This window comes from Pelobates fuscus, chromosome 5 (genome assembly GCF_036172605.1).
Source record: "Pelobates fuscus isolate aPelFus1 chromosome 5, aPelFus1.pri, whole genome shotgun sequence".
In the NCBI taxonomy this organism is placed as follows: Eukaryota; Metazoa; Chordata; class Amphibia; order Anura; family Pelobatidae; genus Pelobates; species Pelobates fuscus.
Window position 1 is genome coordinate 95,538,021 of NC_086321.1, and position 13,807 is coordinate 95,551,827.

Below are 13,807 nucleotides of genomic sequence, written 5' to 3' on the forward strand. Positions count from 1 at the left end.
AAATCGAATTCAACAGATTTCTAGAATGGTTCCAAACTCTGCCAATTCTGCTCACAGAGAAGCACTGAACCCAATGTTTCTTTATGAGAATAATTGGAGGCATTTCGCGTCCTTGTATTGTGCATGATGATGCTGAATGAGATCACCTTTGAAAATCAAAAGTCTTCAACGAAAAGTACTTGTAGTGGAAATGACAATGTTTTACATAGGCAGAAAACTGTGATAGGCCATTAAGATGAAGTGGTTTGGTGCAAACAGTATCCCTTTAATTTATATTCATTTTTAGGGGAAAAAATTACAAGACAGGTTTTAAAAATTAATGGATCAAGACTGCAGAATCAGTAAACAGATCTAATCATTGAAAACTCACTTCTTCAAGAAAGCATATCAATTAAACTGTTAGCAGGTTTTTATCCCCCAGCCCCCATGACTCCTCTCCTTCAACTATCAAAAATTACCTACGAAGCCCTCAGTGAATACTTTTCTAAGAACCTACTTCATATCCCTACTTTTACCCTTTGTTTCACTATACCCCACTCCCTCTAGAATGTAAGCTCATTGAGCAGAACCCTCCACCTCTCTGTTCCTGTACGTCCAATTGGCTGGTTACAACTACATGTCTGTTAGTCCACCCATTGTACAGCGCTATGGAATCTGATGGCGCTATATAAATAATAAATTAATAATGATGTATAGATGATTTAAAAAAAATCAAAAAAAAATCAGTAAGTTAATCAGTCACTAGAGGGCGCTAAAATTATTTGCATGGGGAAAAAAAAAATACAAAACTCAACCACTGATAAGAAGAAGACTTATGTACTCAAGTGTCTATTACCAGGAATTCAAAGTGAATTTTACATTTTTAAGCCAAAGTAGCCAAACTGAAAACACCATGGCCAACAATACATAGTTGAAAGAATAAACCAATTTTGTCAATCTTTGTTTTAATGAGACAAATTGGTTAACACATGCATTGTTCAGTACGTAAATTGTGAGGTAACAGAGTTGCAAGATAAAACATTCAACTTTAAAATGCCTCATTTAAAAGATATTTCTTCGTGTGTGTCAGTGGGGATGTATGGTATGATTGGTAATGTATATTCGTGGTGTGTGTGGGTACCTCCGGGGTGGGTAGTGTGTTGTGATAATTGTCGCTGTGGTTCCGTGAGGTATCGGACCTTTGTGTTTGTCGTGTGTCGTATTTCGGTTCATGTAGGTCTGGTATTGTCGTTAGTGACACTATCGTCAGGTCAGTGTGTGTGGTACCAGTCGCTTTGTCTAGTTGATACCATGCCCCTAATCAAGGGAGCATACGGGGGTAAGGGGCTTAGCTGTGTATGTTTGGCTGTCTTAGTAGTGGGGGGTCGTCTATGTGGGTAGTGACTGTGGGATTAGCTGAGGTTTATGTGGTCAGTTGATGTTCCACAGTGTGTGTGGAGTTTTAATAAGGCTTAGGTGGGGTGAATCAACTGTTGTAATGGTAAACAGTGTTGAAATTAACTTTAGAGAAGAATAGTAACAGCTGTAGGTTTCATGGGGGCTCAGGTCTCGTTGTCTGGTTTCTCTCCCCCTTCAGACGTGCGGAGCGTCCCCTAGCCGGTGTCTGGGGTTGCATGTCGGTTGGGCCATTAGGTGCCTCCGAGTGCATGCTTAGTCCCAATGTTTGGAGGAATGCAGCTGTGTCGGTTGTGGAGATGAGTTTTAGGGTCCTACCATCCGCTGTTGTGGCAGTGAGACCTCTCGGCAATAGCCAACGGTATTCCACTCCGGCTGCCCGTCGGTGGCTTGTGACTGCGCCTAACGATTTCCGCCATTGCAAGGTATTCCTGGAAAGGTCTTGGAAAAATGTCAGTTTGGATGATTCAAAGTCCATGGGGGTTTTGCCCTTCATGGCTGCCACGGAGTGGCAGCGTACTATTATGTCGTGCGTGGCTTCACTAGGGGCCTGTCTGGATTTGTTGATCCTGTAGCAGCTGTCAAGCTGGAGTTTCTTCGCTTGTGAGCGTGGAAGGATCGTTTCTACCAGTCGTCGTAAGTAGTGCGGCAGTTCCGCCTGGCTGATTGAATCCGGGACACCTCAGACCTTGATGTTAGGGAGTCTATTGCGGACTTCGGAGATGTCGACCCGCTGTATCAGGGAGGTATGCGAGTGCTGTAGGATGTTAATTTTGTCTCTCAGGTTTCGTACCTGTCATTGGAGCTCCAGAACGGTGTTTTCTGTGGCTTGTGTGCGAGCCTCCACCGCCTTTACATCGGTGCGGACAGTGTCTATGTCAGCCGCCGACATTTGTTGCAGTTCCCCTAAGAGGTTGGCGATGTCTTGTTTTGTGGCGGGGGCGTGTGGATCTTGTTCCGACAATGCCTCTAGGAAGGTTGTAGAGGCTTCAGTGTTCTGTGCGCATTGGTTGGATGTTTAGCTCTTTGCGCGCCAGTGTCCGGCCGGACCGCCATCCTGGGTGCCATTGGGCGTTGTAGCACCTCCCCTATATCTTGGGAAGTCCCTGCTGAGCTTTCTGGGTTCTGCACCCCATGTTGTCTGTGTGTTGTGCGGTGTAGTCAGGTAGCCAGGGGGAGCTGTAGAGCTCTTCCAGTTCAGCCTCCAAGTCTCGTGCGGCTGACCGCGTTGTCTTGTACCCCTGATAGGCCCCAGACTTGCGGCGTGCTTTCCCGCTCGATTTCGGGTCCAAAAAAGGCATGTGCCCGTAGCTCACCCCCTCCTGGATCTGGTGAGTGCTGTCCGGTGCTCCGATGGCCGCGGGATATCCCGCAGTTTACTGTAAATTGCGGCCGGTGCTCAGAGCACTCGGCAGTTGCGTCCGACCGCGTTAGGCGCTAAGCTCCGCCCCCGAATAAACCAATTTGAATACTAAAAAACAATGTGATTTTGCACACATGCCCTTAACATGACATCAGTAGCACTCAACAGGTGTTCCTTGGACAGACAGAAGGAAAATTTTAAAATCAGTTATTGAAGACATCCAAATCTTCCACTACGTTCTCTTTTCCATTATAGGGAACTCAACAGAAATATACTTTGTGGCCACCTTGTTAGAGACACCTGTCTAGTATTTATTGTAGCAGATAGAGGATTCTACCCGGTACTAGAGTTCTTTACTGCACAATTCTGGATGCATTCTTGTGTGGATTATGGTCCATGCAGACTTGGTAGCAATACATTACACAATTGTTGAAGAATCTCCAGCCATGCATTTATGCAGGATAACTTTGAATCTTATCCCAAAGGAGCACTGATGGATCTGGATACTTTGTGGGAAAAACCTGAAGTTAGTGTATTTAGTTTTATGTAATGTATGTCTTTATTGTTATGGGGAAGGGTAGTGGAGGGGGAGGAGGCTGGAGTAAATAATTAGAAAAAATATAATGCAATCAGAAGATATATGCAAAACAAAGTAGGGACTATGAATAGCTCATGCAGAACATGGAGCCTCCAATTAGAGCGAGGTTCAGGTAAGTAAAATCTATCTCTCCCTCTCAATACGGGAATCACCATGAGAGTAGATTTGTAACCTGTAGAATGTTTCCAAACAAATGCAAAGATCCCACAACTGACTACACAGTTTTACTTACAAACTTTGTGGGACCTTCAACTGGCATACATGCATTACAGGGAATAAGCAAACAAAAGCTTAGCTAATTTAAAGTTGTTTTTATTTTTTTTAATTTTTATTTGTTTTGTTTTGTTTTTTTTGGCTGGTATTCTATATTTTGTCCATATCTTTATGAATGGCCAACAGACATAGAAAAAGTATTAATAGCTGCTGCACTATACAGGTCAAGAGGACAATTTGTCTCTGTATGACATGGATGTGGATCCCAAATGTGGGTATGAGGCCCATCATCTCTAAGGGTTCTAAGAATATTTTGAGGCAACAATATGCAAAAATGGCCAGTAGAACCTAGGAGTTTCTGTATATATTGTATAACCCAAGGCACTTGGGGACACTCCTACCAACTCTCAGCTTGTCCCCAGCGATTCTCACACCAGCCGCGATAACCCCGCCTCCTTTTATGACGCGGCTAACTAGCTCCGACGTCATGACGCTAAGAACACCAGGGAGAGACTCATTGCCCTGTTGTGGTTCTTAATAGACCCAAGAGCGTGTATCTCGTATTGATATTCTTGTATTCTGACTTTGGCTTTGTTTGACTTTTCTCCCTTCTATGTCCCTTTGACCTCGGCTTTTGCATTATCGTTGATCACGATTTCTGGTACCTTGGCTCGCTATTGACTATTCTTTGTGAGTGTAGTGTTAGTCCGGCCATCCTAAGGTCCGGTATACATTACTAGCATTTGCATTCCGAGTGTAGGATCCCCGAACGTTCCTGACAAGTTTGTGCCGATTGCTGTAGAGATACTGAAGTTATGTCACTCCTATCTGAGCCAGGTGCTGGCAAAGAGGGCTTCTCTGCCTCATCTTGGTCTCCGACATGCGGTGGAGAAAGAGATCAAATTTGCAAAGACACCAGTATAACTTTGTTTGCCATGTAGAATGTCCAGAGGAGCTGAAACTCTAAGCATCCGGCGCTCTATCAGACCATACCCCCCTTTTTAGTAATATTTTAACTTACTTTACATGTTTTTATCTCATGCTCTGAAACTTTAATCACACACACGAGGCTCCTGCAGATTCTAGAAGGCTACTAACAGAGCAGGAGATAAGAAATTCTAAATTAAAGAGAATTTGCAATAAAGGAAGTTTAAACATTAGATCTCTCTTTAACAGCAAGTGTTTACGAAGGCTGTGTAGGTCACATGCAAGGAGGTGTGGCTAGGGCTGCATAAATAGAAAGAAAAAGGACAACTCTTAAGTGGCTTCATTAGCTTAAGCTGTTTTGGTGCCTATAGTATACCTTTAAGCGATCGTTTGGCATTTGTGAAAAATCTGCTGCTGGATCAGATGTATAATTAAATTACCTGATGATGTTAAAGAAATTATTCTTGTGCATAATAGAGATACTCACATGTGCTGTATTTGTGGATCTTGCATTAAGCTTGCTGCCTGTGAAAGGGGATATTAAAAATATGGAGATATTAACAGTAGAATTGACAAAGAGGCTTGCAGTCTGGCTGGTCCTAGCTTCATTAAAAAAATAAAATAAAATATATGTGTGCAAATATTATATATATATATATATATATATATATATATATATATATATATATATATATATACACATATATATATATATATATATATATACATATACACACACACACACACACACACACAAAACAGAATTTATTATTCCCAACAAAACAACTAGTAGGTAAAATGAAAGTACAGGACGTGGGGAGGCAATATAGAAGAAACAATCAGTAGGGGAACACAATTCAAACAACACATAAATGTAAGCATCAACAACTCTGCCCAAAACCTGCACTACGGTGGGATTTACAAGAGGTTTAACTACTTGATAGTGTTGGCTTATTCAGGCACCATGACCCAAGTACTTTTTGAAAAAGTATGAACCGATTACCCATGTATGGTTCCTAGTCACACTGCTACCCATACCCATTAAAACAAATCACTTCAATTCTGCCTTATTAAACAGTCTAGATAAGTAATTGTCTAGATGAGTAATAAAATATTACAAGAAGGACCAGAAACTCATTGGGTGAACCAAATAACTTTATTCCTGATCAAAGATTGGCTATATTTGGGCTCAGCGGAACCTTTGTCAAAGGCTTTGCAATACAACAAAATCTGCCCATTTTTGATAAGGAATAAAGTTTCTGGAGTCACTCACCAAATGCTTGGAGATTCTGGGAATAATTATAGGTAATAAGGAGCTCTCTTTAGCTTGCTTAAAAAAACAAAAACAAACACCCTGTTCAATTTCTTTCCCTTTACACAAAATATATGAAATATATTAAAAGGTGGCAGCACTTAAAAAAACCCTGAATAATTCCCATTAAATTAAAATTTCCCAAATGGAATATCACTCAGGTATTTACATATATATGATATAATGTGTAAAAATCTAGATGTATTATCATACAATTTTATAAATTTAAGAGATACATACACCATACTCATTACAGTGACAGGTCTCATACATATTGTAATTCTGTATTATTTAATCATGATAACCTTTAGAAAGCTTTGTGCTACGTTTGCAAACATCCTTCATAAGCCACCTTCAATACTCAGTGGAGACTTTTGTTTATATTTAGCATAGAAAAAAAAATAGCCATTATTGCATATAAACTATATGGAGTTACGATCATAATGTTTACATAGTTAACCTCATTAATATTTATTAAAATTAGCTCTTTCCAATGGATGAAAATAGACAGAAAGTTTATATACATATTTATGAAAGAGCAAGGTTGTGTGTTACTGCTGGGATAAATCCATAATATTTCCTACGGAACTTGAGGACATCGTAATATGAATCACGATCTAAAGCGGAATTAAGGTAAGTGTAAGCAGGATATGACTATGCATATGAAGGAAGTATTGCAGCTCTCATTTAATGGTTATAAAAACGCCAAAAAAAATAAAAAATAATATATATATATATATATATATATTTGTGTAAGGGGCAAATAGCCGTATATGGAGTAAGGATCCAGCATAAGCATAGGATAGTATAAAGGGAGCAAGTCGGTTGTGGTGTGCCAAGACCGACGATACGGTAGGCCTGTAAAAAAAAAGAGGGCCCACCAAGGAGTAAGAAAGTAAAGTAAATGCAAAGAAAAGAGAAAGTGTTGAAATGAGGAGTGGGTGGGAGGGTCATTCTCATGCTGACCTCAAGCGATATCAGTCAGGTAAGGGGTGTCCCTTATATATGGGAGTGAATTAATTTTGTACCCAGGGGTCTTGTACTGGCTTGCTAGCTAAGCCATAAGGCGAAACGATTAGGATTGGTGTTTTTTGGTGACTGGTGAGGCCCTGCTAGTTGGCAAGTGGCTTGAGAGGCTCTATTCTTGGCGCGAGGGGATTTTGTGTGGCCACCGAACGTTGTGGCAGGATGTTGTCCTCTCGGTGACAGTAGAAAATAGGAAAGGGAGTGACAGGTGAGGCCCTCTCTATGATACAATGTGAGGCGGCTAGCTCACGAGTGGCCCGAGGGGTGTATGCCTCCGAGTGTGAAGCGGGGTGTTGGCTTACAACTGCAAGGAACTAACCGAAGCATAATGCAGAGAAAAAAGGGGGTACTACCTATTGGGCCCTAGAACCCTAATTGTCAGTACACTATTACTATTCCAGGGAAGGTAAGAGATGGATAATTACGTGAGCAGGTGTATGTACCTGGTAGTATGGTATTGAACCTGACAATCCGTATAGGTTTTTTAGTAGTAACTGTAACCTGAATGGATAAAACCGTATGGCATAAGAAAATATGGCATAGACCAAGCTTATCTTAATACGTACAGTATATGTGAAAAGTAAAGTGCTGTGATGTGTAAATATTAAACATCGTAGCCATACTGGTTAAATATGTATCAATCTTAACCCATTAAGTGCTGTATGTACAAGTGAAAAAGTTGTCTGTCCCCACCTTGTATGTTGTATGTCCCCTTGCTAGGGGAAAGTCTGTTGTGTGAGCAGCGTGCTGTGAAAAATGTATGTGAACTATATTACCAGTTACGTATATACAGATGCGTCTGCTACTGTGTAATATATGTATTTATACCAGATGTTTATATAGTACTTGCTATGTGAATTGTTGTAGGTCTTATTGAATGGTAGGGGTCAGTGAACATGGTGTTGCAAAATGCAAGTGCACTGGAGATCTGCAGAGTGCCCTATAGGTGGCAGTGTAGTTGGATACTGATTGGTATGTGAAATGTTGTTTGTCTGTTGACCTATAGGTGTCAGTGTTTTGGTGTTTGTAAAACCCCATGAAAATTGTCAACGTACTTGACAGACCTGTAGGTGGCAGTGTTGATAGAACCACTGTTGGTCTTGATGTGAAATGCAAATTATTGTGAATTAAACCTGAAGTTGAGCCCGTGCTGGAGTAGGGGTCAGAAATGCTGATTGTATGTTAAAATACCCTTTAACCCCTTAAGGAACAAACTTCTGGAATAAAAGGGGATCATGACATGTCACACATGTCATGTGTCCTTAAGGGGTTAATCCTACTGTTTGACAGATAGGAGTCAGTATAAAAACGAAAATGCTGTAGTTAGTTTGTTTGCTTATGAAGTGAAATAAAGTCTGAGAAGCCTGTACTATACCGATTGACCGGTAGGGGTCAGCATGTAGGCGAAAATGCTGTGGTTCGTTGGTTTGTACATGAAATGCAATAATGTCTGAGAAGCCTGTAGTACACCAAAAGACCAGTAGGGGTCAGTGTTGTTCCCTTGTGAGGGTCCTTCATGATCAGTATTGTTCTGCCACGTGTTAGCCAATCAGGGTGGGAGCCTGGTTCATTTGTGCGTCTAGGCGTTCATGCAGTGCTGTTAACTTCTTTATCCAGTAGTTGTGGATCATGTCAGGTCCTGGGTCTGACCAACTCTTTATGTGTGCAGCTCTCTGTTGGATATCTTCGATTGTGATGGTGACGGATTCCTGTTCTGGCAGCATGCAGTGGTCTGCTTTCAGGCCGCGGTGTTATGAGATGCTTCTTTCTCCCAGATATTCTTCCAGTACTCTTCAGTCTTAGCTCAGGGTGGGTCTTGCGAGGAGATGTGGTGGCTGCTAATCTGCTAAATAGTACATTTTAGGGCGTGCTCTTCATATCCGAGAGTCAAATAGAAGCGTCAAATAATGCGGTTACATCAGAGTTTTAAAAATTCTAATTCTTTTGCTGCTTATCTGCTAAATAGTACATTTTGGGCGTGCTCTTCATTTCTGAGAGTCAAATAGAAGCGTCAAATACCAATATAACAATATTGTAATTCAGGGGCAATACTCTCACAAGTCAAACTGAGAGGTCAGTTTATAGGGTAAACTGTTGCCTGGATACAATTCTAAAACAATTTCCATATGTCATTTGCAGACTTTACATGCTGGAAAAACACAAGTGCCAACTGCTGTGGCTTTCTGCAGTGTGCAGACCGGCAATGAGAGCAGGGTTGAGAAGTGGGTGGAAGATGTGGAGGATGATGAGGTCCTAGACCCTACATGGAATCAAGGTAATGCGAGTGACATGTGCAGTTTGGAGGAAGAGGCGCTGGTCACACAGAGGCACCAGCACAGCATAAGAGGGAGCAGGGTGCAAAAGCGGAGCGGCCGTCCCCTAGCGCTCGTCGGCATGTATTATCTTTAGAATTCACACAGTTATCCAAGGAACAGATGGAGCGATAAAAGGAACCATAACAGATTTAACGAGCCATTTGCAGTTTTGCAGTCCGGTGAACGGGACCCAGACACTGTCTGGGCGGTGGTCGGACGACCAGGACCCAGTATGCCTGATGTTGAAGTTAGGAGTCACAGTGTGGAATGGATTAGCAGGGTCTGAGCACCAGCGTTTGTGCGGCCACATCCCATGACCCTGATGCAGCTTCAGTAAAAAGAGTACTGGATACCATGAGCCATCACCAGACTGATCCGCAACTTAGAACAGGATGTGACATTCACTGTATTTATTTATTAAAAATTCTTAAGAAACGCAGTCTTATTACCCATAGGGTCTCGATGCGCATACCAGCAATAAAACAGACAAAACAATATCCAGCAAACAACAGCATTATAATCACATGCATTTGAACCAGGTTAAAAGTTTCATGTCATCCCATACGCCTGAGCAAATAAAACTGTTTTTAAGCTCCGGCGAAACTTCAGTAGATCATTCTCAAGTCTTAATGTCAGAGGCAGGGAGTTCCAAAATTGCGCTCCCTGAACATCACTCGTTCTCCCTCCGCACTTTTTCTTTTTAAAATTTGGAATCTTCAATAAAGCTAAATCAGCCGATCTCAAGGATCGACTGGGAGTATAGCGTGTGAATTTATCCTTCAGATAGTCTGGTCCCATACCACTGTAGCAGTTGTGCGCGCTTTCGGCCTTCTCACCCTGCAGCATAACTTTGGCCTTCCTGTTCACCGCCTCATATGCGACGTGCCCACAAGGTGGAACTCCACCTTGCACATGCTGGAGAGACTGTGCGAGCAGCAGCAGGCGATAGTGGAGTTTCAGCTGCAGCATGCACGGGTCAGTCGCTCTGCACCAGACTTGCCCTCCAATTGATCCGTGTTAAAGGATTTCAAGTGGACTCATTACAATTACAGGGCCTCTAAAGAGTCCTGTATTGTTATTTGTCGTCACTACCTCCCCGCGTCGGGAGTGGGTCATTTGTGCGCCTGCTACCTTCCTTGCATGTGGTAGCCGTTTGTCAGGGTCCCTGTACGGAATCGAACCCTGATTCCCCGTTACCCGTGGTCACCATGGTAGGCGCAGTAAGTGGCATCGAAAGTTGATATGGATTAACATATGAATGCCTTGTCACCTTGTCGTTGGGGAGCACATTGAAAAAGTGCTCTAGCATGACGAGCTGGGTGATCTCCTCTGGGAACTTGGCTTGATGGGAGTTGAGCCAGTTCTGGGTGGCCCTTGTGATGCCACGGTGTATATCCAGATATATCAGAGCTGCTGCAGAAAGTGCGGGCCGTCTGTGCGTGCTTTCTGCGTTCTTACCCTGCTGCTGCTCACCTGTCTGCGCTGCAGTGTAACTTCGGCCTTCCCGCTCACCGCCTCATGAGACTGTGCGAGCAGCAGCAGGCAATAGGGGAGTTTCAGATGCAGCACGCACGGGTCAGTCGCTCTGCGGATCAGTTTTTTTTTTTTTAATATATGTCCCAATATTTTGGGGGCTACCCCAATAAAAAAAATAAAATAAAAATTATATTTATATATATATATATTTATTTATTAATTTAAAACAGTGTTGGCTACCTCCTCCTCCTCCACCCACCGCTGCTTCCACCTACACCGCCACGGTCACCACCTCCTCAACCTATGGGTCACTTAGTATAAACTATGTACACAATAGCAGAGGCTTGTGAAGGCCTTTTCTCCATGCATCAGGAGTTGAGCTCAGTTTGAACAATGAAAGAAAATACCCTGCACTCCAACCCTCTCTCAAATGGATAATTCTGGTGATCCTCCTGACAGCCATGCTTTAGATTTTGATTTATGTTCTTCCAATGCTAAAATCAAAGATTCCATCTAGTGCTATTTTATGGCTCAGCTGTATTTTTAATTTTTATGTTATTTTAAGTGATTTCCCTATCCACATTTGTTAGCAGGGCACTTGACCTACTCTTACCCCCATTTTACTTCATTTTGCAGCCCTCTCCAGGAGTTTTTTAGAGCCATTTTTGTGCCTAAAAGTTTGGGTCACCAGTGACTTCAATGGAGTTCGGGGTCAAGTTCGAGCCCGAACCTTTTTTCAAAGTTCGTCCGAACCTGCCGGACCCGAACATCCAGGTGTCTGCTGAACTCTAGCGGTGGCATGTATGAGCCTGTTGGTCTCTGTGATGGTGCAGGCTGGGATTGTGGACAATGCTTTATTAACTGTAGCTAGCATGCTGTCTGGTGGTAGCTTTCCAGTGATGTAGTCTTGGCTGCTGGTCAACAACTGCAGTTTTTCTAGGATAATTTCCCTTATATCTGTTATGCCATCTTGGGGTATGGATTAAGGTTCGCAATTCTCTGGTAACAGTGGTGACACTAAATTTCTCTTGAAGATGTTCAAATGTTGTGTAACCAGTTGTTTTAGTGTTAGGGTAGATGATGGTCTCTTGTTCATCCATAGCTCCCACATACGTTTCATGTAGCCTCTCTCGTTGGGTCTGCTGTTGTAGTAGCATTCAAGCAGGTCTAGGTTCTCGCTCCGTGTCCAGGAATGATTTGTTCCAGTAGCCCACTCGTCGTCAGATTGCCCTTGTTCCCTAGCATTTGACACAGAACTTGCGACGTCGGAGCCGGCATGACTCTCTTGGTTCGTGTTGCTCTTATATTATTGAGGTCTGTAGGGTATATATCGTTAGGTGTCTTACCCAGACATTACCACTGTGCTATCCAGTCAATATATATTTCAGTAAAGGATGAAACTGTGAAACACATTTTTGGGGCAATTACTCCATTCTCCCAGTACCTTCCGATATGGGTTACCCCCTTTTTCTGCCCCTTTACTTAAGATCTTTTGAGTTCCAGTCTTTAACTATATTGCATTGTGAAACCAAGTAGGTCATTTATTAAAAATATATATATTTATTGCATATAGGTTAGTATATTGCACCCCAGACGTAGTTGAATGACCATAAAGCCCTGTTTTAAGACGTTTGAAGTATGATTTGTACAGATCTCCTATAACACTTCTTACCATGCTCACGAAAGCTGGGTTGTTCATTAGGCTGGCCATATCAAAACCCCATCCTGCGCTTGTCTAACAAAAACAGAAAGTGATCGTTACCAAGCAAAGCAACAACTTCTGAATTAGCTACATTAACAAGGAAGAAACAATTTTTAGTATTTCAAAGTTACATGGCCAACAAGAACAGCTTACCGGGCTGGGGACTTGTTTAAGTTTTTGTTCTGCTATTTTTAAATATGATTTATACGATTCATTTTCATGGTCTAAATCCAAGGCTTTCTGATAGCTGCTGATTGCTTCTTTGTACTTATTCATACCAGCAAAAGCTCTCCTAGAAAAAAAAAAAAATATAAAAAAAAAAAATCATATTCTGCTATAAAAATTACAAATAAAAACAGCACGCAAACCATCCGACGCTGTTGTAATACATACTTTGCATACATAAGTCACACTAATAATTAAATAGAAGGATTTTGGGGGGGCTTTCTCTCCAAATTAAGTTAGGAGTTCAAATTGGATTAGGTAGACATCTTGCAGCATAGAGAACAAAGGGTTTCTCTGCTTTTTGGTAACTGGAGACCTATATTAGAACTTTAATTTTCTCATTACAAGACTAATTTACAAAACTTTTCAATTCACTGACTGGTACTCTTTACAGATGCTTCGAGAAAGTTTCCAAGGTTACATTGGGAAATCTATTTAACAGATTTTCAAGGGACATTGATTGCGACTGGATGTGATATTGTTATTATTGTCATTGAAAATTTTATTTTAAGCAGAGTGTGAAATACTAATTTAGCTCCTTAATATTAGAACTTGAAAATAACACTGGATTTATTTGTAACCTTGACATTGGTGAGATGTTTTTGTCTTTTTCAAAACAATAAAATGCCCTGGGGGGAAAATAGAGGGAGTCTTGAAGACATTAATGGGGCAGGTCCAAGTGTGAGTGCCTATGTGTACTCTGTGATTGAGTGTGCTGTTTTAAGAAGCCAGTTGCAGGTTTTGTGTTTTACAATACCTGTCAAACTAGTTTTAAGGATTTATCAACTAGAAAAAATGGCTAGCAATTTTACCCACTGTCTCAAACCTAGAAGGACAGTCCCAGTTAGCGATCCCAGTATTGCTGTCCTGAGCACATGGGATGTCCTGATACATACCCACCCCTAATTTCATATAACACAGTGTTGAGAGGTATAGGTTTTAGTGCTAATAAAATGCATTTGTGTACTTTCTAGAAATTATCCGTGTTCTTTCCTTTCCACTTAAACCCTCTGTTTTGTAATACTTGGATGTCAGGCTATGCCAGTACAACCTTACATTAGATAAAAATCTGTTGCTAATTCAGAATGTCCCATGACTCCCTGTGCATGGTCACATGGGATGCATTGAATCAAGGCTGAAGAATGAACTGTGCTGCATGTGCATCATCTTCTTCATCCTTTCCTTCTTATATAAAGGCAAGGAACTATTAGAATCCACTGGATGATGCCAAACACATATTCAGGATTAGTGGAGT

At 41.7% G+C, this 13,807-nt stretch overlaps 1 protein-coding gene across 2 annotated transcripts in view; it reads right to left on the minus strand.

Moving 5' to 3' along the window:
- Positions 1-13,807, minus strand: part of SGTB (small glutamine rich tetratricopeptide repeat co-chaperone beta) — a 93,912-nt gene that overhangs the window by 27,084 nt on the left and 53,021 nt on the right. For both annotated transcript variants that reach the window (XM_063456920.1, XM_063456921.1), the window contains exons 7-9: positions 12,481-12,619; positions 12,298-12,360; positions 4,984-5,021 (exon numbers count right to left, since the gene is read on the minus strand). In XM_063456920.1, coding sequence (XP_063312990.1) covers positions 4,984-5,021; positions 12,298-12,360; positions 12,481-12,619 — 240 coding nt within the window. The remainder of the gene's footprint in view (positions 1-4,983; positions 5,022-12,297; positions 12,361-12,480; positions 12,620-13,807) is intronic.